The sequence below is a fragment of the Pelophylax lessonae genome (genome assembly GCF_965119305.1).
Source record: "Pelophylax lessonae genome assembly, chromosome: 5".
NCBI classification, from domain to species: domain Eukaryota; kingdom Metazoa; phylum Chordata; class Amphibia; order Anura; family Ranidae; genus Pelophylax; species Pelophylax lessonae.
This window is the reverse complement of record NC_138772.1, coordinates 254,397,088-254,424,305: the sequence shown is the minus strand read 5'-3', so window position 1 is coordinate 254,424,305 and position 27,218 is coordinate 254,397,088. Positions and strand designations below refer to the sequence as shown.

General features: G+C 48.7%; 1 protein-coding gene across 1 annotated transcript in view; it reads left to right on the top strand.

The window, feature by feature from the left end:
- The window catches only part of ICE1 (interactor of little elongation complex ELL subunit 1), a 478,826-nt gene that overhangs the window by 363,281 nt on the left and 88,327 nt on the right, over positions 1-27,218 (top strand). Inside the window, exon 17 of the mRNA XM_082258761.1 lies at positions 15,644-15,834. Coding sequence (XP_082114887.1) covers positions 15,644-15,834 — 191 coding nt within the window. The remainder of the gene's footprint in view (positions 1-15,643; positions 15,835-27,218) is intronic.

Here is a 27,218-nt window from a genome sequence, read left to right as displayed (position 1 = left end):
CTTCTGCAACCCATAGCCACCGGGGAGCGCCCATGGTCACACCTGGGGATGGATTTCATTGTGGACCTCCCTGCATCCCGAGGCCATACGGTCATTCTCATGATTGTGGATCGATTTTCCAAAATGTGCCACTGTGTTCCTCTCAAGAAGTTACCCTCTGCACAGGAGTTGGCCACGATTTTTGCCAGGGAGGTCTTCCGGTTGCACGGTTTGCCCAAGGAGATTGTGTCGGATCGGGGGAGTCAGTTTGTGTCCAGGTTCTGGCGCGCCTTTTGCTCCCAGTTGGGGATTCATCTCTCCTTCTCCTCGGCCTACCACCCTCAGTCCAATGGGGCCGCAGAACGATCCAATCAGGCCTTGGAGCAATTCCTTCGTTGCTATGTCTCCGATCACCAAGACAATTGGGTTGACCTCCTGCCTTGGGCTGAGTTTGCCAGGAACACGGCGGTGAACTCTTCCTCTGGGACGTCTCCCTTCATGGCCAATTATGGGTTCCAACCTGCCGTGTTACCAGAGGTATTCTCTCCCCAGGATATTCCGGCTGTGGAGGATCACCTTTCCGTCCTACGTGCTTCTTGGGTACAGATCCAGAAGTCCCTTGAGGTCTCTGCGCAGCGCCAGAGACTCCAGGCTGATCGCAGACGAGCGCCTGCTCCTTCCTACCAGGCCGGAGACCGTGTATGGTTGTCCACCCGCAACCTCAACCTTCGAGTGCCCACTCCCAAGCTGGCGCCTTGCTTTGTTGGTCCCTTCCGAGTGCTTCGCAGGGTAAACCCGGTAGCCTATGCCCTTGCGCTTCCTCCTGGCATGCGGATCTCCAACGTGTTTCATGTCTCCCTGTTGAAGCCACTGGTGTGTAATCGTTTTACTTCCTCGGTTCCTCGGCCTCGTCCGGTCCAAGTGGGCTATCGTGAGGAGTATGAGGTGAGCAATATCCTGGACTCACGCCTGGTCCGCGGTCGGGTGCAGTTTTTGGTTCATTGGCGTGGTTATGGTCCAGAGGAGCGTTCCTGGGTTCCCTCCGCAGATGTCCATGCTCCTGCCCTGCTCCGAGCCTTCCACGCACGCTTCCCTCAGAAACCGTTCTTTACTCCGCGGAGGAGGGGCCCTTGAGGGGGAGGTACTGTCATGGTCTTACCTTCTTGCTGTTCTCCTTCGTTTGACATGTGCTGGCAGCCATCTTGGTTTCTGGGTTTCTTGTAGCCTCCCACCCTGCGGCTCCTCCTTCCCACTGGGAGGAGCTGGATGCCTAGCTCATATATATAGGAGGTCTGTGGCTTCAGTTCATTGCTTGGTCCTCCTGTGTTCACATGCTTCTAAGACTGCTGCTGCTTCTGGTCCCTGATCCTGGCTTCGTCTTACTACCCTGCTGGTTCCTGATCCTGGCTTCGTCTGACTACCCTCCTGGTTCCTGACCTCTGGCTTCGCAAGGACTCTGCCTCGGTTTCGCCATCCGTTTGGACTTTTGCTTTACAGCTTGATTTTCAATAAAGCCTTCTTATTTTCACTTATCTGTTGTTGTACGTCTGGTTCATGGTTCCGTGACACACGCTGATGGGCACATTTTATGTTAGGGGGCACTCTGATGGGCAAAACAAAACATTTAAATCAGCATTGCTCTTAACATAAAATATGCCCATTAGCGTGCCCCTTAAAATGAAATATGCCCATCAGAGTGCCCCTTAACATAAAATATGCTCATCAGCATGTCCCTTAGCATAAAATAAGGGGCACGCTGATGGCCACATTTTATGTCAAGGGGCACTTTATAGGGCACTCTAATATAATTAGCATGGCAAGTGGCAACAACATATGGCAGTCTGCACACTAATGCTTGTGCAGCTGCCAGCTACCGTATTCTTCTCCCCCAAATGTGCTCAGCTTCACATCACATACCTCAACTGCAGCCAGAGCCAAAAGCCGCGAACAGGGGGGCGGGGCGTGGACCTAGTGTGAAGGAGCCGCCAGTCAGGAGCAGGGGGCGGGACGCGCGCGTGACGTCACACCCCCTACTCGCGGCCGGACAGGACACCGGCGGCGTGTGAGAAGGGAGCCGCGAGCCGCAATGAGGAAGGTGAGCGGTCAGGGCGGAAGCTACAGAGGATCATTGCATACATTATCAGAGGGTTACTTACTGCAGAGGACATTTTTTACATAGATCATAATAGAGGACCGCGAGCCGCAATGAGGAAGGTGAGACATTGTTCGGCTCAAAATTATTCGGCCTTTTGATTTATTCGGCCGAACACCGAAAGTGCCATTTTCTCTATTTTCGGCCGAATAATGTTCGGCCGCCGAATATTCGGTGCATCCCTAATAAATATGATATAAAAATCACATATTTAAAACAAGAATCCACAGGAGCTGATACAGTTCATAATAGTTCATGCGTTTCCGGACACAAATGGAATGCACCACGGTGTTAACTTGGAATGGACTGGACCACCATCACCACACCACAAACGTGTCCCCCTAGTAGTGAACACTCACCAGACGCAAGATTATAGGAAGCCTTATCATGAACTCAGTCGCTCCATATCACATTGCCTTCGCTTTGTGCGAAGCCCAAGCATCAAAAGGAGGAGGCTTTGCATTCCTTGGATGTGGTCCGGGCAGTCAGGGTTTACCTGTCTGCCACGGAATCTGTTCGGAAGTCTGATTCCCTGTTTGTTCTTCCTGAGGGACCTCGGAAGGGTTTGGCCGCATCCGCGGCAACCATTTCTAAGTGGATCAGACAGACGATTATTCAGGCCTATTCTGTCAAGGGTCAGGTTCCTCCTTTCCCTGTGAAGGCCCATTCTACTAGAGCCGTCAGTGCCTCTTGGGCTTTTTGTCATCAGGCTTCTGTGGTTCAGGTGTGCAAGGCAGCAACCTGGTCGTCTGTGCACACTTTCACAAAGTTCTACAGAATTGAGGTCTTGGCATCCTGGGATGCTTCCTTTGGGCGCAAAGTTTTGAGTACAGCGGTTGTTTGAGGAGACAGTTTTTTTTCTGTCTCTTCATTGGGGTGTTTTCTTGTTCTGGGTTTGTTACCGTTTTGGGCTTGTTGCCCTGTGAGCTCAGGTTGTTTCTAGCCTGGTTGTTTGCGTTACCTTCTGTTTTGGTTGCATCTTCCCACCCCTCACACCTGCACTGCTTTGGGACATCCCACTAGTGAAGGCTAATATGGATGGGCGGCAACTGTCAGAGGATGTAAGAGAAAAAATAATTTTTGTAATCACTTACTGTAAAATTATTTTCTCTGAGTCCTTTGACAGTCGCCGCCCCCCCGCCCCTCTGCATCATTTGTGTCTGGGGATTCTTGCCTTACGGTACTGCTTGCTATAAACTGAGGAACAGTGACATCTGGTTCAGGATAATGGCTGAGGGATGTCCCCCTAGAGGTGTGCCTAGGTATAAAAGTTTTTTATTAACCTGTTAATCTGCCTAGCTTGCTCCTGAAGAGGGCGCCATTACCCACTAGTGAAGGCTAATTTGGATGGGCGGCGACTGTCAGAGGACTCAGAGAAAATAATTTTACTGTAAATTCTTACAAAAATTCTATTTATTTTTTGAAAGCAGACACCCTAGAGAATAAAGTAGTGGTAGCTGCAAATTTTTATGTCACACGTTCTTACCGCAAAGGTCTAGCGAATGCAAAATTTCTGTAAAAAACACACTAAAAGTGAATTTTAGGGCAAACACAATAAACCACCCACATTTTTAATAAAATATAAAAGACAAAGTTGCATCGAGTAAATAGATACCCAATGTGTCCAACCTTGCATGTCTCCTTTGGGCTCCAAATTGCTAAATTAGCCAGGAACACCGAGCGCTTGACCTGCAAGTGACGTCAGAGACCTCGCTTTCCGGGTCACAACAAGAAGGAGAGGAGAGCGGACACGTGTGCACTCTTTCCCCCCCCCCCCCCTCCAGCAGGTTGCACCCACTATCTCGCTCCCAGGCCTCCAGATGGGTAAGCGAAGCCTGGCAAGCGGCGGGGGGTGTACCGGTGATGTGGATGCGCAATCGGGCGGCAGCGCTGCTGCCAGAATGCTTTCACCTGTCAGTTTCACACACAATCCCGGTGATTGCAGCCACTGGATTGTGTGTGAAACCCCCTCCTGTGAAGTCCGTATGACGTACAGACCTGGTAGCGAAAGGGTTAAAGGCTCACTTTACTCATGCAAGCCCAGCCTGCCCAGCCTCACTTCAATTTCAGTATGTCAAACTGCAGCTAGATTCAGGATTGTGCCACCTTAAAGGAATTACAATAACCTACCTTCTCCTGTGCTAATTTGTGTGGATGCCCTAGTACATTTCATGAGACCATTTTCCAGAATGACCCTAATTACATGCACAGAAGTTTATGACAACAAGTCTGGAAAGCTGAAGCTGCCTGTAAAAAGCACGTCACACACAAATGCCTTTTCAAAGAAGACATCTGTTTGAAGAGACACTTTACAAATTCATCAAAGCTGTCACAGGAGGTAAGGTTTTAGTCCTATAGTGAAGATCCCCAAACCCTCCTGTTCACTACTTCCTTAAAACTTAGAGCACCTAGCTGTTTACTCTTTTCAGCGACTATGGCCACAAATTCTTCCCCGAAGCCCTGTTTTCAATGCAGGGGTGCACAGGTCTAGAGTGTCTGGTAAAATCTGCCTCTCTCTGGGTCCCAGACATCAATCAGTGGTTTTAAAGGGGTACAAAATTCAGTTTAAAGCTCTACCCCCTCTCTAGCTTTCTTCTCTCAAATTAGCAAACTGCCCAATGACTAACAGAATGCCTTGAACCAAATATTGTCCCTGGAAGTATTTGTGCCAGGATTTCCATAAGACTAGTTCAAAGTATTTTATTTAAACGTGTTTATAGTACCAAAGCCCAGTGGGGGTATTTTTCCTATTCTGGACCTAAAAACCCTCTACAAATACCTTTAAATTCCAAAATTTTGCATAGAATAAGCAAGGTCGGTAGTTGCCTCTTTGAGACAAAGGGAATAAGGGAATGCTTATCTGCCGTTTCTCATTTATTCACTTTGCAATGGGCATACAATAACTTTGCTTTTTGGCCTATCCTCTGCATCAAGGGATTCCACAAAGACCTTAGCACCTCTTCTTGCCCTTTCCAGAACTTGGCATCTAAGGCACAGACTATCTAGACAACCTTTTCTTAAAGAACTCATCTTCTATCTAGCTGTCCACAATTCTCTCCTCCAAAGTAGCCGTTTTGGTTGCTATCATGTTGTACAGACGAAAATTGGAAAGGGATAGATCATGGAACTTTAAAGGTGCTTTGAAGTATTAAGGTATAGCCATAAATATGACCAAAAAATATATAAAATCCAAAGGTTTATTGGTTCAATCATAAAAACACCAACATATAAACAAGAGAGAATTTATTTTACATACAGAAGTAAACATTGCTTAAACTTCTGCCTGCGCTTGATGCTGACCGATTTCGCCGGGGTGTGGCTTCTTCAGAGACAGCGCATGACTTTTTACTATTGATACATAAGACAAAATCAATACACCAAATTACTTTAAATATAAAGCAAGTTATAAACAAATCATGCCTATGTCCAAAAATGTGCACCAAGGAAATAGGCAATTCATACCAGTGGCATGATGTCAAGACTGTGAATTGAGGTTGTATGGCCTAAGACTAGAAGCCAGAAACATACGTCAGGGATGTATAGCCCAGTGCCTGATGGTCACCCGCAGAGAGGAGTAAAAGGAGCTAAAATATCAATAAATATATGTCTGTATTAGCAATTACTTTACTAAGAAGGGGACAACTCCAATATATATATATCGTGTGGGAGATTAGCTCACAGGGATCACCTTTTCCAGGAAAGTAAGGCCAGCATGCAGGTAATTTCTTAAGTCTGGTGGGTTGCCAGCTTTATTCAGCAGAGGTTTGCAAATATGAAACAAACAACAAAACAGTAAAATAAATCCTTGCCGTCCGGCGCTAAACTATACAGGAATTTCCCTCACTATACAGTGTGGGGCTGGTCCCCATCGCCCACAAAAACACATGGTAAAGCAAACCTTAATGTCCAAACAGAGCTCAGATCCCCTTTTGAGTCTCAGGCCAGAGCATTTCTGTGCTCTTTTCCTGTTCATTTAAAGTTCACCTGAGCATGGACTCGGGTAAAACACAATCTCTGGACCGGAACCTAGCCTGTCACGGAGGCTGGAAAAACCCGGGCCAGATTCTGGTTCAGTCTCTCAATACAGAACGTATGCGAGGTGAAATATAGCGATTATCTACTACCTCACCTCGCATATCGTCACACATATATATATATATATATATATATATATATATATATAATTTAGAAAAAAGACCAGTTCAAAAGTTAAAATCTCTATTAACGCTGGTAAAGAAAGATGGTTTTCTCTTACGTCCTCCGACAGTCGCCGCCTCCTCTAAGTCATCACTGTTGGGTATTGACTTCCGCTCCGCAGGAGTAGCTAGGCATATAGACTTAGTCAAAAACAAAAGGCATTTGCATATACACACCCATGGGGGCTGTCCCATCTGGTCAATACCCCCCTGCAGTGACCACTCCCAACTCAGTTTCATTCTGCCTAGTGTCAGGAGTAGTTAGGCTTCCCTGTGCTGGGGCTACAGTCTCAGCCTATCTAATCTTTTATTTGATTTTCTTTGAAAATGTCATTTTTTTTCTTACTTTACTAGCTGTTTATTTTGTCAGCTTTAGTTTTAGTCGACTCTTCGGCAGAAGATGGATTCATGCGGTGCTGGGATTCGGACTGGCCGCCCTGGGTCTCCAGGGCAGAGGGTCAGATGGACCCCCAGCCCGCCATCGAGCGTTCAGCTATGGTTCGCCCTGGCATTATGAACGACCCATCCCTGTTCGCAGCAGGGATGCAGCCGTGAGGTGGCTACCTCACTGGACGCATCTGCGATACTGCAGTGCAATGTCCCTGGCTAACGGCATTCCCTGTCAGATGAGGACAGCGGCTTTCCGTTCTGAGAGGCTCCCCACGCCATCTGGTACAGGTAAGTACTTCTGTGTTGGGCCTCTGTCTGGGGTGGCAGTCTGTGTTGCTGTGTGTTTCCCATGTCTGTGCCTTTGTGACTCCCTGATGTGGTCCCTGCGGGGATCGCTTGTACATGCGCTGCGGTGCTGTGTGTTTTTGGGGGTCCCCTTCCCTGTGTCACTTCGGTGTTTGTGGGGGTGCAGACTGAGTGTGTGGCAACCGCAGCGGGTGAATCCGCGCGGTCCGCCATTTTAAGTATGGGCAGGCATGTTTGGCTTCTCTATGGGCAATATTACATGCTGTTTTTGGCGCCATCCGCCGCCATTTTGCGGTAGCAGAAAGATCGTTCCGACCGCATGTTCGGCGGCCATTTTGGCGGAGCCTTCCATGCAATCCTATGGGGCAGCCATTTTCCCTGAGTCATGCAGCCTGTAAGTTCAGCCTACTCTAGCAGCACTTCCTTTTCCTCTGAAGCAGGACATCGGTGGCAACACTCTGCGGGGCTCTGCAGGTAATCGCTCTCAATATCTTTCTGTATTGTCGCTTCTGGCTCAGTTTTGTCTTCTCCTGTTTGGGGGTCTTTGTCACTGTATCTGTAGTGGTGGGCTGCGCTCTCCGCAGCGATTTTAAAGGGGCAGTACAGACTTCTTGCACTGTTGTTTTGTCACATTGGGCAATGGATTCTCAGGACAACAAATTCCCCCCAGCTCTAGTGGGGGTCCCCAGTTCTCCTGTGGCCCCTCTGAGACCTAATTTGGCCGCTGTAGTGGCGACTTTGGTGTCAAATATGGAAATGCTGATGGCTGAACGTACTGCAAGAAAGAGGCCCAGATTGTCTCTCTCCTCTTATTTTGATGGTGATATGGCTGCTGCTGCTGCGAGCGTGCCCTTTTCAGGGTCCCGCTCATCCTTGGACCCGCTGGGGTCTGAGGGGGAGGCAGAGGTGGAGGGGGTTGATCCCTCCTCCCCGGGGTCGCCTGAAGAGCGGGGCGACCATGGATGAATTAATTGTTTTCTGTTAAGGAAACACTACATTTGGAGGATGAGTTACATAGTTAGTGAGGCTGAAAAAAGACACAAGTCCATCCAGTTCAACCTATGATGTGTGTGTGTGTTTGCTTTTAACCGTACATTGTATACCCCTGTATGTTGTGGTCTTTAAGGTGTCCATCCAATAGTTTTTTGAAACTATCAATGCTCCCCGCTGATACGACTGCTTGCGGAAGAGAATTCCACATCCTTACCGCTCTTACAGTGAAGAACCCCTTACGCACTTTAAGGTTAAACCGCCTTTCCTCAAGTTTTAGTGAGTGGCCACGTGTCTTATTGTATCTCCTTTCTCTGAATAGTTTGTTCCTTATGCTAGGGTCGCCAGTACAGTATTTGTACATTGATATCATATCCCCCCTCAATCGTCTCTTCTCCAGAGAGAATAGGTTCAGTGCTTGTAGTCTTTCCTCATAGCTGATGTCCTCCATTCCCCTAATTATTTTTGTTGCCCTTCTCTGGACTTTCTCCAGTTCCAGCACATCCTTCCTGAGGACCGGTGCCCAGAACTGGACAGCATACTCCAGATGTGGCCGGACCAGAGTCTTGTAGAGTGGAAGAATAATCTCTTTATTTCTGGAGTGAATCCCCTTTTTTATACAACCCAGTATTCTGTTGGCTTTGCTTGCAGCGGCTTGGCATTGCATGCAACTTCCAAGCTTGTTGTCTACCAGTACCCCCAGGTCCCTTTCCATCCTAGACTCACCCAGAGGTTCCCCCCCTAGTGAGTAGCTTGCTTTCTGGTTTCTGGCCCCCAAGTGCATTACTTTACATTTTTCTACATTAAATCTCATCTGCCATGTAGTTGCCCACCCCGTTATTTTGTTCAGGTCTGCTTGCAAGATTTCCACATCCTGCATAGAAGATATTGGCATGCCTAATTTAGTATCATCTGCAAATACTGAGATTGTACTAGATATCCCCTCCTCTAGATCATTTATGAATAAATTAAACAGGATTGGTCCCAGGACAGAACCCTGGGGGACCCCACTTTCCACACCCGCCCAATCAGAGTACTCCCCATTAATCACCACCCTCTGGACTCTCCCCTGGAGCCAGTTCTCTATCCAGGTGCTCACCTTATGGTCCATACCTACCTTCCTTAGTTTGTACAGTAAGCGTTTGTGGGGAACGGTGTCAAAGGCCTTTGCAAAGTCCAGATACACCACATCCACAGGCTTACCTTTATCTAAGTGGCAGCTCACTTCATCGTAGAAGGTTAATAGATTGGTTTGGCATGAACGATTTTTCATGAATCCATGCTGATTACTACTTATAATACCGTTTTCATTACTAAAGTCTTGTATGTGGTCCCTTATCATCCCCTCCAAAATTTGGCAGACTACTGATGTTAGGCTGACCGGCCTATAGTTACCCGGGATATATCTCGGCCCCTTTTTAAATATTGGTACCACGTTGGCTTTTTTCCAATCAGCTGGCACCATACCTGTCTGTAAACTATCCTTAAAGATCAAGAATAATGGTCTGGCAATCACCTGGCTGAGCTCATTAAGAACCCTTGGGTGCAAGCCATCCGGTCCCGGGGATTTATTTATGTTAAGTTTCTCTAGTTTAGCTCTAAGTCTATCCTCTGTTAGCCATGGCGGCACTTCCTCCGAGCCCAGTCCTCCGGGCGTTGTGTCCTCATTTGGGACGCATAGGACCCGCAAGTCGGCGCAGGTGTTTCCCTGCCCGGCTGAGTTTCATTACACTGTTAATGAAATGTGGCGCACTTTAAAACGTCCATTCCTGGTGCCTAGTTGGTTCAAATTGCTTTATCCCTTTGCACCGGCTACGGAATCACGATGGTGTGTGCCCCCACAGGTGGATCACACTGTGGCCGTGTTAAACAAGGCTACCTTGATTCCTACGGAGGATTCCCTGGTTTTCCGGGGATCCCACAGACCGGCGGTTGGAGTCTTTAGCCCGCCATTCCTATACGGTGGTGGGCTCGTTGCTCAAACCCATTTTCGCGTCCGTTTTGGTGGCTCAGGCAGTGGCTGATTGGACTAAGGTGTTTAGGAGCAACCTCGTGTCTGATGATGTTCCGCCTGCCCGGCTGGAAATGGTGGATCAAATCCACCAAGGAATCATGTATCTGTGTGATGTGGCCTTAAATGAGGCCCCGTTAGTAGCACGCCTATCTAGTGTCTCGGTACTTAACCAGCGACTGATATGGCTGAAGAGCTGGTCGGCTGACCAGTCCTCGTGGAAAACAGTTGCTGATTTTCCCTATGCTGGTTCTCGCCTTTTTGGCGAGGCGTTGGATACCCTGGTGAAAGGCGTCAAGAGGGGCAAGAGCACCATGCTGCCCCAGAACCCGAAGAACAAGTCCTTTCGAGGCAAGCGGGGTTCTGCGCCTAGATCCAATCAGGGGTCCTTTCATGCCTTTCGGAACCAATCCAAGGGCAAGCCCTTCAAGGCCCAGGGCGTCCAGAAGAAGCCCTGGGCGGGTAAGCAGAAGTCAGGCAATGCCGGCTCGGCGGGTCAGTCTGCCTCTGCTTGAAGGGGCGCCCTCACCCGTTTCAGGGGTGGGGGGACGTTTGCACGGTTTCCTCCAACCCTGGCTGCTCCGGATATCGGATAGGTGGGTTCTGGAAATCATTTGATCGGGGTACAAGATCGAATTCCTTTCCCGGCCGGCGGACAGATTCTTTTTTTCAAATCTTCATTTGCCTCCGGGCGTCTGCAGGACCTGTACCGAGCGGTTCAGGACCTTCTTGCTCAGGGGGTGATTGTGCCGGTGCCTCATCGGGACAGGTTTCGGGGGTTTTATTCCAGTCAGTTCACTGTGCCCAGAAAGGAGGGCAAAGTGCGTCCTATTCTAAGCCTGAAAGCGCTGAACCGCTTTGTGCGCGTTCGGAAGTTCCATATGGAGTCTCTCCGCTCGGTGGTGGCCTCCCTGAGCCCAGGGGAATTCCTGGCCTCGATAGATCTCAAGGATGCGTACCTGCACATCCCCATTTTCGAGGGTCATCAGCGGTACCTTCGGATTGCTATCGCAGAGGACCACTACCAGTTTGTGGCGTTACCTTTCGGTCTCGCTTCGGCACCAAGGGTTTTTACCAAAGTGTTGGCGCCGGTTCTGGGCCTGCTGAGGGCACACGGCATTGCGGTCTTGGGTTACCTGGACGATCTACTTCTGAGATCACGTGTCAGCCAGGACCTAGTGCGCGATCTGTCCACCACGGTGCAGACGCTCCAGGAGTTCGGATGGACCATCAACGTTCAGAAATCGACGTTGTCTGTCGGTTCATCTTCCCTATCTGGGAATGATTCTGGACTCTGCTCAGGCAAAGGTGTCCTTGCCGGAGGAAAAACTCCGGACCTTGCAGGACAAGCTCAGGTCCCTCAGGGACAATCCGTCCTCTTCACTCAGGACCTCCCTCCCGATAAATGTGCTGGAATTGCGAGCGATAAAACTGTCTCTTCCAGTGGTCGGACCGCCTTCGGGGTCGTCCTGTCCGGGTACAGACGGACAATGCTACCGCGGTGGCTTACATCAACCACCAAGGGGGCACCAGGAGTGCTCGGGCGGCCCGGGAGGTGACCGACATTCTGTCTTGGGCCGAGACTCATGTCCCGGCGATCTCAGCGGTTCACATTCCGGGTGTGGAGAATTGGCAGGCCGACTATCTGAGCCGCCAGACCCTGGACCAGGGGGAATGGTCCCTACACCCGGAGGTCTTCCAAATGCTGTGTGCGAGGTGGGGATCCCTGGACGTGGAACTGTTCACATCTCGGCTAAACCGAAAGGTGGAAAGGTTCGTGGCAAGAACGCGCGATCCGCTGGCGGACGCCTCGGATGCGTTTGTGGCGCCTTGGCATCAGTATCGTCTGATGTATGCCTTTCCTCCGATTCAGTTGTTATCCAGGTTCCTTTGCAGGTTAGCCTCAGAACCGCACCTGGTGAATCTGGTGGCTCCGGACTGGCCACGCCGGTCCTGGTACGCCGACGCTGTTCACCTGGCAGTGGCGCCTCTGTGGCGACTGCCTCTGCAGGAAGATCTCCTGTCTCAGGGTCCGATCTAACATCCTGCATAACAGTCACTGGCTTTAACGGCCTGGCTGTTGAGACCCAGTTCCTGAGGGACAGGGGTCTCTCCTCCTGAGGTCATCTCTACCCTTGTCAAGGCTAGAAAAACCTTCTCTGGTAAAATCTATTACCGTATCTGGAATATTTCACCTGGTGTGAGTCCAGGGGGTTCTCCCCTCGCTCGTACTCGGTGTCGAGAGTGTTGGCCTTCCTCCAGTCTGGTGTGGACCAGCACCTGGCGCTGGCCACGATCAAGGGCCAGGTGTCCACACTGGCTATTCTTTTCCAGCGCCCTGTGGCATCCCATTCTCTGGTTCGCACCTTCATTCAAGGTGTGCGACATTTGGCTCTTCCCAGGAAGGAGCCATGGGACTTGAACTTGGTTCTGTCCATGTTACAGCGTGCTCCCTTTGAAAACATTTGGGATATACCGTTGCCTCTGCTGTCTAAGAAGGTTGCCTTTTTGGTGGCGATCACTTCGGCTCACAGGGTGTCTGAACTGGCAGCGTTATCTTGCCGTTCTCCTTACTTGGTGATTCACCGGGATAAGGTGGTCTTGCGTCCGCATTCCTCCTTTCTTCCTAAGGTGGTCTCTGAGTTTCACATTAATGAGGACATTGTCCTGCCTTCGCTTTGTACGAAGCCTAAGCATCCTAAGGAGGTTGCTCTGCATTCCTTGGATGTTGTCAGGGCGATCAGGGTTTACCTGTCGTCTACGGAATCCTTTCAGAAGACGGATTCATTCTTTGTTCTTCCTGAGGGACCTCGGAAGGGCATGGCTGCATCTGCAGCGACTATTGCCAAATGGATCAGACAGACCATTGAACAGGCTTACGCCTTGAAGGAGCGGGTTCCGCCCTTCCCTGTTAAGGCGCACTCTACCAGATCTGTGAGTACGTCATGGGCCTGTTGGCATCGGGCCTCGGTGACCCAGGTATGCAAGGCTGCGACTTGGTCGTCGGTGCACACTTTTTCAAAATTCTACAAAGTAGATGTTCTGGCATCAGCTGATGCTTCCTTTGGCTGCAAGGTTCCATGAAGGACCCTTGGGTTTTTCTGGGTCCCTGGCTGTTGGTATTTGCTTTCCTGGGCTGTTGCTCCTGTTGAGCATTGTTTTTTCTGTTGCCCAGTAGGTTCTCTTACGGTGCATGTAAGATTCCTTTCTCTGATGTGGGTACTGCGTTGCCTTTTCTACGGTTGCGTCTCCCACCCCTCATGTCTATACTGCTTTGGGACATCCCAACATTGATGACTTAGAGGAGGCGGCGACTGTCGGAGGATGTAAGAGAAAACTGAATTTTTGTAAAATCTTACCTGTAAAATTCCTTTCTCTGAGTCCTCCGACAATCGCCGCCCCAGCCCCTCTTTTGGGGTTGTGTTCTTATTACCTACTGCTATGCTACCAAACTGAGTTGGGAGTGGTCACTGCAGGGGGGTATTGACCAGATGGGACAGCCCCCATGGGTGTGTATATGCAAATGCCTTTTGTTTTTGACTAAGTCTATATGCCTAGCTACTCCTGCGGAGTGGAAGTCAATACCCAACAGTGATGACTTAGAGGAGGCGGCGACTGTCGGAGGACTCAGAGAAAGGAATTTTTTACAGGTAAGATTTTACAAAAATTCAGTTTTTCCAAAAGGTCTATATTGCAAAAGTTATAGAAAGCCTGCAGCGCTTAGATAAAGCGAAAAAAGGAGGGTTTAGTAATCTTACAGCGGAATGCAATATGACCACCCTCCTGAAACTGTGATAGGTAGTGAGGAGTGAAATCAACAATTTTTACGCCCTTAGAAATCCTCAAAGTGGTGATTGGTTTTCGGGGTCCTAGATGTGGCTAGACTGCCAAAAAGTCTTAGACATGTGGTATCCCCATACTCAGGAGAAGCAGCGGAATGTGTTTTGGGGTGTCATTTCACATGTACCCATGGTATGTTTGAGCATATATCATTTAAGTGATAGCTATGTGTAAAAAAAATAAATAAAATCAAACATTTTGTCATTTTCCAAAAACTTGTGGAAAATTTTTAAATATTCCATGGACTCAACATGCCTCTCAGCAATAAGCTTAGGGTGATTTCTTTCTGAAAAGGGGTCATTTGGGGTTTTTTTTTGCTATCTTGGCATTTCATGGCCTCTGAAACTGTGATAGGTAGTGAGGAGTAAATTCAATAATTTACGCCCTTAGAAAGCCTGAAGGCAGTGATTAGTTTTTGGGTTCCTGTATGCGGCTAAACTGCCAAAAAGTCTCACATATGGGGTATCCCCATACTTAGGAGAAGCAGCAGAATGTATTTTGGGGTGTAATTTCACATATAACTATGGCATTTGTGAGCAATATATCATTTCAATGACAACTTTGTTTAAAAAAAAAAAAAAAACTATTATTTTTTGTTATTTTTCAAACACCTGTGAAAAAAAAATGGGTTTAACATGCTTCTCAGGAAAATCCTTGGGATGTCTACTTTCCAAAAAGGGGTAATTTTGGGGATTTTGTACCGCCCTGTCATTTTATCACTTCAAGAAATAGATAGGCAGTCCGAAAGTAAAAGCTGCCTAAATTCCAGTATTTACACCATAGTTTGTAGATGCTAGAACTTTTGCACAAACGAATAAATATACGCTTATTGAGATTTTTTTTTTTTTCTCAAACACATGTAGCTAAATACATTTTGGCTTAAATGTATGACAATGAGTTTATTGGATATTTTTTAGAAGGAAAAGTAGAATATTTAATTTTTTCTCAAAACTTTCGGTCTTTTTTCGTTTAAATCGCAAAAAACAGAGGTAATCAAATGCCACGAAAATAAAAAAAACTCTATTTGTGAGAAAAAAAGAACATACATTTTGTTTGGGTACAGCATTGCATGACTGCACAATTACTAGTTAAATTCACGCAGTGCCAAATTGCAAAAAATGGCCTGGTCATTAAGGGGGTAAAACCTTCCAGTCCAGAAGTGGTTAAAGGACTTATTTTGGATGTGTTTTTTATCTTTTTAAATTTTTGTTATGCTGAGGTCCCTATGGTATTTTATATAAATACAAATATTTTTCTACTTTTACATCTTATTAATTGAAAGTTTGAATTGAAATATGAAATTTTTCTGTTGTGCATTTGTAATGTTAGGCTTCATGTTCACTACAGCTCCTAAACTTGAGATTTTCTTTGCCATAGCTCCTAAACTCAACTCCATAAAAGCAGATGTGTTCACACATAGGCTTTTAAGATCGTTTAGGAAGTGCTGTGGTTAGGGGAGATTCAACCTCCCTCTCCTGAACTCCGAAGAATCGCGTTCAGAATAGGAACGTTTTTACTACCGTCATTTTCCCGCAGCCTGCATTCATAATAGGCTATGTGTACGTAGGTATGAAGCCTTACTGTGTTCCCAGATCTCAAAATTATCTGCATCTTGTCTTAATAATCTACTTGCCTTTTGTGATCTACAGAAGTAACCAAAATATTAGATTTATCAATGCATCAGTTCGGATATTAAACGTTTTACTTTTTTTTTTTTTTATCCTAATCCCTTTTGTATGTCAGTGTTAGGATTCTTTTAACTTGTATCCTGTTTTACAGGTCCAACCCATGAATGTAACTGTACTTTTGTCCAGCATTTTAATGGCACTACAGCTTTATCCTGATGGGAAGTTTCAGCAGAGTGAGCAGTATGGAGAAGATTTACCAGATAGCATTTGGGAATATGTCTTTGCAGTTGATTTGCTTTGCAGTCACCGTAAATGGGTTTGGACACATGATAAGGTCATAAGGTAAGGGTGCATTTAAATAAATTATTTTTTAAAAGTGTAAAATTTGGGGGGGCGTGGCTTGGACATGACCGAGTGAGGACGCACTGCTCTTCAGCTCCCGCATCCCGCCGCTTTCATAGCTTACTACCGGACGAACCGTTCGCTCCTGCCGCACCCAAACCTCCATGTCGCAGCGCAAGAGGGCCCAGTCACAGCCTCGGGGCTCAGCCCGGTCGTCCAGGGCCTCCATCAGCTCTTTTTTCGCTGAAGATCGGGGACCACGTGCTGACTCCTCCAAGATGGCGCCCGGCCGCGACTCGCGGGAAGTCGCCGCTCCCGCGGCCGGCGGCTCTACACAGCCCGGTGCTTCCCCGATTCCATTGCCCAGGCTGGTGAGTGACACTGCGCCCCCACCCTCCCCGGGATCCACCGCTTCCCTAGACCGAGGCTCGGATGCCTCTGACAGGGTTCGTACGGTCATTAAAAACCTGGAAAAGTTATGGAATTCTGAGATGACACTTTCCAGGCCTGGAAAGGTCATGGAAAAGTACGATTTTACAAATGTTTTGGAAAAGTCATGGAAATCTGGGGAGGAGCGGGGGGAGCGGATGCTTAAAACTTTTTTATTGCAAATTAATGTATAATTATTTTATTTTATGCTTGTGCACATTTCCGGGTCCGCAGCAGCCGAGGAGTAGATCATACACCAAGCACCAATCGCTGGCAGCGGGGAGGGCCGGGCCGCGGTTTGCCTGTATGTGACTGGCCAGCAGCAGCAAACCAATCACAGGCGGCGGAAGCGTCACTGGAGGGCGGGCCGCATGAACGTGATGACGCGGAAGGGGGCGGTAACCGTTTCAGTTACCGCACCCCCGCGTCATCACGTTCATGCGGCCGGCCCGCTCTCCAGTGACGCTTCCGCTGCCTGTGATTGGTTTGCTGCTGCTGGCCAGTCACATACAGGCAAACCGCGGCCCGGCCCTCCCCGCTGCCTGTCATTGGTGCACGATCATTTCCTCGGCTGCTGCTGGCCAGTGACCGACCGTAGGGAAAACTGCGAGCACCTACTGTACCAGTCCTACGGGAATGTTAAAAATAAATGTAAATAAATAATTAAGCATCCAATCCTGAGTCGCCTTATGGCACTTTTCCACTGCAAGTACCGGCTAGTACCGGCTCGGCTCTACTCGGCCCTGCTTGGCCCGGTTTGCTTTTCCACTGCGGTACCGCATGGTATAGTGTTGGAACGGTTCGGTATGGTACGGTATAGGTTTGCTTTTCCATTAACCACTTTACTACCAGCCACGTAACCTCTACGTCGGCTGACTTTGAGTGGTTATACCGGGATGATGCCTCTAGCTAGAGGCATCATCCCGGTACCGTTGTTTGAAGCCGACGGTCAGCTTTCCGTCGGTAACGATCGATGCGGCTCGGGAGCCGCTCGATCGTTACCCGGGGGGGCGGGAGGGGACGTCCCCCCCCTCCCGCCGCCTTCCGCGGCTTTGCTCGGGGCTACCGTCCCACCGGGAGCCCCGAGCACCCAGCCGGCACGTCCGCCGGCTGGATGGAGTCCCGATGAATGCCGGAAACGGCATCGATCGGGTCTCCGATGACGTAACCCGGAGGCGGCGTCCATGACGTCACGTCCGGGTTACTGTGCTGCAAAAGGCGGCAGATTTGAAAAACGGCTGTATGCAAAAATGCCGTTTTCGGCGTTTTGCATACAGGGAAGTGTAGTGGAGGGGTCTAGGGTCTTTTAGACCCTCGATCCCTCCATAAAGTGTACCTGTCACGACATATTGCTGTCACCAGGGATGTTTACATTGCTTGTGACAGCAATAAAAGTGATCAGATTTTTTTTTTTTTTAAAAACCTGTAATAAAGTTTAAAAAAAAGAAAAAATAAATAGGAAAAAAAAAAAAAAAAAAATTTAGCCGTCCCCGTCACCGTTAGCTCGCGCACAAAAAAAAACGTATACGCAAGTCGAGCCGCAAATGAAATCGCTGTTCAAACCACACATGTGAGGTATCGCCGCGATCGCCAGAGCGTGGGCAATAATTAAAAAAAAGAGCTACACTCTAACTCTAAACTGGTAACCGTTAAATAAATTTAAAGCGTCGCAGATTGAGATCTCTATTGACCGTAGTTTGTCGCCATCCCACGGGGGGGCGCAATTTTAAACCGTAACATGTTTGGTATCTATTTACTCGGCGTGACATCATCTTTCACAATATACAAAAAAAATGGGCTAACTTTACTGTTTAGTATTTTTTAAATGCAGTGAAATGTGATTTTTCAAATTTTTTCCAAAAAAATGGCGTTTTAAAGACCGCTGCGCAAATACCGCGTGACAAAAAATTTTGCAATGACCGACATTTTATTCTCCAGAGTCTTTGCTAAAAATATATATATAATGTTTGGGGGTTCTAAGTAGTTTTCTAGGAAAAAATACTGGTTTTAACTTGTGAACAAAAAGTGTCCGAAATAGGGCTGGGGCTAAAGTGGTTAAAGTAGTACTAAAGTTAAGTGGGTGGGATAACAACGGGGTGGGTTTGATTCTCTGACCAATCAGTGGCTAGTAGTGACTGCATGCAAAGGATTGTGGGATATGGTACCAGTTTGGTACCTGTTGGAACCACAATCGAGTAGGTACTGTTTTTTCAGTGCCGTACCGTTCGGTTCCATGCAGTGGAAAAGCAAACCTATACCGTACCGTACCGAACCGTTCCGACCCTATACCATGCGGTACCGCAGTGGAAAAGCACAAAAGCGTGCCGACCCGGTACGGTTCCATGCAGTGGAAAAGCGCCATTAGTTTCTGTGAGAACTCTTTTCTGCCTCATGGGACTGTTAGGTTCGGCCTAAGAATAGTAAGCGCCGCATTTTTTCCAGCTGCACCTTCATGACTCACTGCCACCTGAACAGCTTTATTTGGGCAAGCAGGAGCACCACTGTTCTTTCTCCCAAAAGTAAGTGCCGCATTTGTACACCATCAGATCTGTGCCATCCATACCAGTCCGCCTGCACCTCATGACTGTCGCTTGGGCCTAAAAGATTGCTGTGCTGCATTTTGTGCATCTCACTGTCTGTGCCATCCATACCAGTCTGCCTGCACCTCATGACTGTCGCTTGAGCCTAAAAAGATTACTGTGCTGCATTTTGTGCATCTCACTGTCTGTGCCATCCATACCAGTCCGCCTGCACCTTATGACTGTCGCTTGGGCCTAAAAAGGATTACTGTGCTGCATTTTGTGCATCTCACTGTCTGTGCCATCCATACCAGTCCGCCTGCACCTCATGACTGTCGCTTGGGCCTAAAAAGATTACTGTGCTGCATTTTGTGCATCTCACTGTCTGTGCCATCCATACCAGTCCGCCTGCACCTCATGACTGTCGCTTGGGCCTTAAAAGATTACTGTGCTGCATTTTGTGCATCTCACTGTCTGTGCCATCCATACCAGTCCGCCTGCACCTTATGACTGTCGCTTGGGCCTTAAAAGATTACTGTGCTGCATTTTGTGCATCTCACTGTCTGTGCCATCCATACCAGTCCGCCTGCACCTTATGACTGTCGCTTGGGCCTTAAAAGATTACTGTGCTGCATTTTGTGCATCTCACTGTCTGTGCCATCCATACCAGTCCGCCTGCACCTTATGACTGTTGCTTGGGCCTAAAAAGATTAAGTGCTGCATTTTGTGCCATCCATACCAGTCCGTTCACAGTTACAGCAATGCCTGGGAAATGCAGCTTTAAAAATGTATGGCTTCATGACGAAAAGTATGAGAGGTGGCTGGAGAAAGATCAGGACCCGGGACGTGCTAAATGTACAGTGTGTCGTAAAACATTTGACATTTCGAACATGGGAGAGGCAGCGCTGTCTAGCCACGCTAAAGGTGCAAAGCACCAGTCTGCAGCTGCGTGCTCGACAGCTTCCAATCCGATCGCTGGCTTTTTCACCCGTGCGCCTGAAGTGACACCGGCTCCCAGCTGCGGCAGCGGTGCTTCCACCTCATCCTCTGTAAAACAAGGGACCATTTTGAATCACGCTGTATCCAGAAACGAAACTCTAACAGCAGAGGTACTGTGGGCTCTAAAGGTGGTTAATTCACACTATTCATACAAGTCTTGTGAAAACACAGGTCAGCTTTTCCAGACTATGTTCCCAGACAGCAAGATAGCGGCCAGCTTTGCATGCGGCGAACGTAAGTGCTCATATTTATGCACTTTTGGACTGGCTCCTTTTTTTAAGAAACTGACTTTGACAGATGTATCGAAGCAAAGCGTCTATGTTATGCTCTTTGATGAAAGTCTCAATCACTATTTACAGTCTAAACAGTTAGACATGCATGTCAGGCTGTGGAACGGTTCCGAGGTGAAAACTAAATACATCGGCTCAGAGTTCATGGGCCATTCATCAGCTCAAGACATTGCTGAAAAAATGAATAACTTGCTCTCAGAGATCGGAATCAAGAATCTTGTCCAGATCTCAATGGATGGACCGCACATCAACTGGAAAGTATTCGAAATACTCCAGAAGCAAGTGCAGGAAGATGCTGGAAAGTCCCTAATTAACATTGGTTCATGCGGGTTGCACATACTGCACAATGCGTTCAGAGATGGATGTAAAGCCACCGGATGGGAAGTTGAACACGGGCTCTCTAGCTTGTATTGGCTGTTCCATGATTGCCCTGCACGTCACGAGGATTTTATGACAGCAACCGGTTGTAAAACTCCCATGCTTAAATTTTGTAAGCACCGGTGGTTTGAGAATGTCAATGTTTCAGAAAGAGGATTACAACTCTGGCCACACATCAAACAATACATTGAGATGGTAGAGAGAGGGAAATTACCCAATCCAAAAAATAAAGTCATTTGAAGAGGTGAAGATGCGCTGTGCTGATCCTCTCTTCCCAGTGAAAGTGGGAATATTCAACAGCATTGCAAGAGAAGTCGACCCATTCCTCACCATGTATCAGTCTGACCAACCAATGCTGCCGTTTCTCTCCGGTGATATGTACAAACTGATTAAAGGTAAGGATAAACATAAATTCTGTTTTTGCTAATAATGTTTATTAATATGATATACACTGCAGTGCATTACAATTTGGCTTGTAAATTAGCAAAAAACACTTTTAATTTTACTTTTTCATAGGCATCATGGGACGATTTCTAAAGGAAAAGCATCTGGAAGAGGCCACATCCACTCTAAAGCTCCTCCATGTCCCTTATCAAGACAGCAGTCTGCACAAGGACTGTTCAAAGATTGACATTGGGTTTGCAGCAGAAACCACCCTGACCCAACTCAAGTCTTCCAAAAAAATTTCAGATAGGCAAAACCTAGAGATTAAGATGGACTGCAAGAAATTTTTGATCACACTCCTGGACAAGTTGCTGAAAAAGGCTCCAGTGCATCACATGTTGGTGAGAAGCATGCAGTGCCTTGACCCGAGACGCATGGCTGGAAGTAGTAAGGAACTCTGCGTAACGCAAATGAGAAGGATGTTGCACATACTTGTTGAGGCTAAACATGTAAATGAGGCAGTGTGCGACGATATCCTTAGGGAGTTTCGAGAGTTTTGTGATTTGGCTGCTCTTCAGGTGAAGTTCAGGGAATTTGACCCCAAAACTGATCGAGTGGACACCCTGCTCTATGAGACAATGGGAACAAAACCATCACTTTCCAGAGTGTGGAATGTGGTGAAGCTTCTTCTTGTGTTATCACATGGTCAGGCAAGCGTCGAAAGAGGTTTTTCAATCAACAAAGAATTGATAGTTGAGAATCAGAGGGAAAGATCTCTGGTGGCTCAGAGGCTCATTGTTGACCATGTCAGATCTGTAGGGGGCATAACCAAGGTAGAAATCACAAAGGAGCTGCTCCTTTCAGCTGCAGGAGCCAGGCAGAAGTACCATGGGTACCTGGATGAAGAAAAAAGAAAGAAAGAACAACAAGCTGTTGACTTAAAGAGGCTTTCACAGATGAGCTGGAAGATTTATAAAAAAAAAGAGGGCTAGGATGGAGGCGGACATTTGTGCTCTCGAGAAATCAGCGGATGAATTTGCTGAAAAGGCTGAATCTTCAGGCAATCTGACCTTTATCAGCAAATCCAACAGTTTCCGCCGTACTGCAAAAGAAAAGAAAGATTCTCTGCTGAAAATTGAAAAACAGATTGATGAGAAGCTTTCAGAAATGAAAAATTAAATTGTGTTGATTGTTTTTTGGCAATGTTTAAGTTAACTTGTGACTGTTATCGGGTCAATTTATGGCACTTTATGTTCAGAACAGTGTTGCTGGACACTTTTATTTTTTAGTTGCTTCCCCTTGATTTATGTTATATCTCCTGTGGATTACGTTAATCCATTTCTAAGCGGTTCTCAGGGTTTATGTTATGAAACGTTGTTACTGTGCAAGCGTTATTTAAATAAATATTTCATATTCCACTGTACACTACAAAGCTGGTCATTTATATTAGTAAAAATATGCTGGGTGTGACATAGATTTTCTTCTTATTTAACACATATACATAGACATTTCATGAAACATTAGGTCATGAATATTTACGTGAAGTCATGGAAAAGTCATGGAAAAGTCATGGAATTTCATTGGTGAAAATGTGTATGAACCCTGCTCTGACTTGCTTGGGGACAGGGACCTGCGACAGCACATCTGGGCCCTTCCAACTAAGGCAGACTTAGACCGCTTTATTAGCAGGGTGGAGACGACCTTCAAACAAGACATTGAGCAACTAAAAACTGACACTGCACACTTGGGTTCCTGGCTGGAGTCCCTGGAGCAGAGGGTTGATGACTCCCTCCCTGTACTGGCACAGTTCCAGGAAAGGTTTAAAGCGCAGGACCAGCGTATTGAAGCCCTCCTTTGCCAAATGGATGACTATGAGAACCGCAGCCGCCGTTCTAATATAAGGATTAGGGGGCTGCCTAAGGCTACTGCTGCCAGAGATATTGTTCCCACTCTGCAGGATATCTTTAGGGAGATCCGGGACTTGCCTGCATCAGCCCCCATGGAAATTGACAGGGCCCACAGGGCGCTCCGGCCGCCATCACAGGATGTGGACAATCCCAGGGACATTATTTGCAAGTTACACCGCTATGGCATCAAGGAACAGATTATGCAGCATATGCGCAGACACCCTTTCTTTGACTTTGATGGAGCCCGCCTGTTCTTTTATCAGGATCTCTCTAGATGCACCCTCATGCAGCGGCGGGCACTCCAGCCCCTTTTGTAATCCCTGAGGGCCATGGGAGCTACTTATCGCTGGGGTTTCCCCTTCAGCTTACAAGCTGAAGGTGATGGTGAATCTGCGGTGCTGCGTACAAAAGATGACCTCCCCAGCTTCCTGTCCCGCCTGGAATTGGGCCCTGTGGACTTTGTGGACTGGCGCCAGGACTTCAACGTTGCTGTTCCACGGTTGGCTGACCCCTGGCTTCCTGCTCGAGCCCAGAGGGGGTCTCGGTCACAAACTCTAATCGGGTGGGGGCCCCTCTGACCCGGTTCCTCACGCTGGCCCGGGCCTGAACACCCTTGCTTAGTTTTCTGCCCCTTCTTTTTTGCTGACTGCCTGACTTCTCTCTTGCCCCAGACTTCCATTGGGGGTGGCCATCTCCTGAGGCTTCCCCATAGTTGGAGTTGGGCAGAGTGGGTTTTTGGGGTTCACTATGCATCCTAAGGTTCTTGGTTTGTATTGCACTGTTATGCGGGGGCTGTCCTGCTCCTCGTGTCTGATTACGTTCCTACTGTAGGCCGTGCCCTTGTCCCTTTTTGGCCATGGGATATAGCCCTTTTTGGGCACCATGCCTGACCTGGGCGGCCTCTCCCTTGTGGGGGGTCTGCCGGGGGCTGCCATGTTACTGGACATGGGCCCAGGGGTGGGCCTCCTGTCCCCCTTTGGCCCCATCGCCTGGCTTACCCATCCAGGTTATAATGCTTTACGTTCTCATGATTTTATATGGCTGTATGTTTACATGTTCATGTTTTTTTTTTTTTGGTGGTGTAGTTGTCTTTTCTCTGCCTCCCCTCTTTTTTTTCCCTTTTATTTTCCTTTTAGGACCCGGTCTGCCCGCGCCTGGCTTCCCTGTTTTTGTAGCAGCACCTTTGGTTGATGTTTTTCTGATGTCATGGCTGAAGTTAAGGTAGTTTCCTACAATGTCCGAGGTCTCTGCTCCCCCAATAAACTTAGCTGTTTGCGGTTAGAGTTAAAGCGTCTCAAGGCGCAGGTAGTTTTTCTGCAGGAGACTCACTTTACGGCCGCTTCTACCCCCAAATTACCGACCCACTTGTACCCTCAGTGGTATCTGAGCACCTCCCCGACCCCTAAATCCCAAGGAACGGCCATTGTGATTCACAAAACCTGCCCCTTCCAGATGTCCGCGCATCTCTCCGACCCTCAGGGCCGTTTTGTATTTCTCAAGGGTACCATTGGGGGCCAAACTTATACCTTCGCCACGCTGTACGCTCCCAACAGATTTCCTTCATTGACAGGGTTCTGGAACTTTTGGCCGGTTTTCGGGAGGGGCACTTGATCCTAGGGGGGGACTTTAATGTGTCTCCGGACCCGTTGCTAGATGCGTCGGCGGGTCGCTCGACGCAATTCTTATGCTTTTCTGCGTCACTTCCGCAAATCCTTCCAGGAGCACGCGTTAGTTGACAGCTGGGGTGTGCTCCATGCTACCGCCCGAGACTACAGCTATTATTCTAAAGTTCATGATGTTTACACCCGGATCGACTTGTTGTATGTCGATCATGGTACTCTGGACCTGCTCCTAGACTCCACCGTCGAACATATCACAAAATCCGACCATGCTCCCGTCACCCTGCGCATCGCTCTGACGCCAGTATCTGTCAAGCCCTGGTCCTGGAGACTCAACGAGAACCTCTTGGATGACCCTCGGGTCACCTCGGGGGTTGAGGACACGTTAGCCCACTATTTTTCGGACAACGCTACGGGTGAGGTGAATGGGAATGGGTGAGGTGAATGGGAGGGGAAAGGCCGTGGTCCGGGGCTCTCTTATTGCCTGGGGCTCTAAACTCAAGAAAGAAAGACAGATGGACTTTCAGCGGGTCCTTACTGCTTTGCAGCGTGCGGAACTGACACACAAGCGCACCTCTGACCCCGCGACCTTGACGGAACTGACCGAACTGCGCAACGTTTTTGCTAAACTTTTAGACCGCCAGATCGCCTGTCGGCTCCGCTACATGGCCCATCGGTACTACGAGTTCGGTAACAAATGCGGCAGGATGTTAGCCAGGGCCCTCCGGAAACACCGACTCTCTGTCCATGTCGCCAAGCTACACACCCCCGTCGGCACTCCGGTTTACCATAGCTCTAAATTGGCGTTGATGTTTCGGGATTATTATGCGGCCTTGTATAACCTTGCCCCTGACCCCACATCTGTGCGAAGGAGTCAGGAGATTGATGCCTATCTGTCCTCCGTGGGACTGCCGGGCATCTCCTCGGCTCAGCGTGCAGAATTGGAGGCCCCCATCACAGCAGAGGAGTTGCTGGCCACGGTGAAGTCCTTCCCGGATTGGAAAGCCCCCGGCCCGGACGGCCTCACTAAAGAGTACTACGTCAAATTCTTCCCCTAACTTCAAGCCCACATGTGCGCTTTCTTTATTACCCTGGCCGAGGACGGTCGCCTTCCTAGGGACATGTCCTTTGCACACAACACTGTTCTTCCAAAAGATGGTCGGGACCACACTATGCCTCAAAATTACCGGCCGATTTCGCTTTTGAACACGGACCTGAAGCTCTTTGCCAAGATCCTGGCAAATCGGCTGAAGTCCCTGATTCCCGGCATTGTGCACCCAGATCAAACAGGGTTTGTCGTGGGACGAGAAGCTAAGGACATTTCTGTCCGTGCCCTCCCATCTCATTCATTGGGTTCGCTCCCAGACCCCGCAGCCCCCCTATTTGCTACTTTCGACGGACGCAGAGAAGGCTTTCGATCGGGTGGATTGGGGCTTTCTCATGGCCGTCCTGCAGCGCCTGGAAATGGGTCCCCGTATGTTGCAATGGATCTCTGCCTTATATCAGTCCCCTTCGGGAAAGGTCAGGGTTAATGGCTGCCTCTCCGATCCGTTCTCCATTCGAAATGGCACGCGCCAGGGCTGCCCCCTGTCACCCCTTTTATTTGCTCTAACCCTGGAGCCCCTGCTGCGCGGGTGCGGGCGAATGTGAACATTAAGGGGGTCACTGTGGGCTCCACGGAGCACAAGCTCTCCGCGTACGCGGACAACATCCTGTTCCACGTGGTGGAGCCGGTCACCTCGCTGCCCAATCTGATGGCGGAACTCTCTGAGTATGGTAAGGTGTCCAACTTTCAAATCAACTATTCTAAGTCAGAGATCCTGCCCATTTCCATACCCCCCGTCTATGGCATCTTGCTGCGGTCCTCTTTTCCTTTCACGTGGACGGTGTCCTCTATGAAGTATCTCGGTGTCCATCTCACCCCCTCTTTGGACTCCCTGTATGCTTGCAATTATGTTCCACTTCTTCAGCGGATCCGTGCGGACCTTGGGTTCTGGGATAGATCCTCGCTTACGTGGATCGGCCGCACTAATTTTCTTAAGATGACTGTTCTCCCTAGGGTGTTATTTTTCCTGCAGATGCTCCCTGTGCCACTTCCCAGGCGCTTCTTTACCGAACTTAAGAGCCTCTTTGTTGCCTATGTGTGGGGGGGTAAGAGACCTCGGATAGCTGTTGCTCTATTGCAGAGGACCAAACGCGACGGGGGCCTTTGCCTGCCTAACGTTCTACAATACTATAGAGCTGTGGCCCTCCAACGCCTACTGGACTGGCGGTTTCAGACCTCTTCGAAGATGTGGGTCTCCTTGGAGAAAACGGTAGCGGGCAGAAACCTGGCGTATGCCCCGAGGGTGCCTGCGGAGAACAGGGGACTGTCGCACTGGGCGTCCCCTCTGACGACCCACTCACTCCGTGTGTGGGACAAGTTGAATGGGGCCTTGGCCTTGGCCCCTTTCACTTCGCCGCTGGCCCAGGTGGGGGGTTTTCCATGGTTCTCCCCTGGTGAACGGCTGTCGTCTCTGGGCTCCTGGGCTAGAGATGGGGAGGTCAGTCTGGCTCACTTCTGGTCTGCTGGGTGGTAAGTCCCCTTGGATACGCTACGGGATCCCTATGGCAGCTTTCCCTTTGATTTTTGGAGACATCTGCAACTGACCCATTTTGTGGCCTCGATTTGTCAGAAGGCGCAGATCAGGATCGAGCTCACTGGCTTTGAACGTCTATGGGCAACCCGTGACACCCAGCCGCATCTGATCTCAGTTTTGTATAAATTGTTGGAGTCGGCCAGGCCCCCCTCTAAACCTTACTTCAATCGGGCATGGGAAAGGGACTTGGATCTTGAGTTTACCTCGCACCAACTCCACA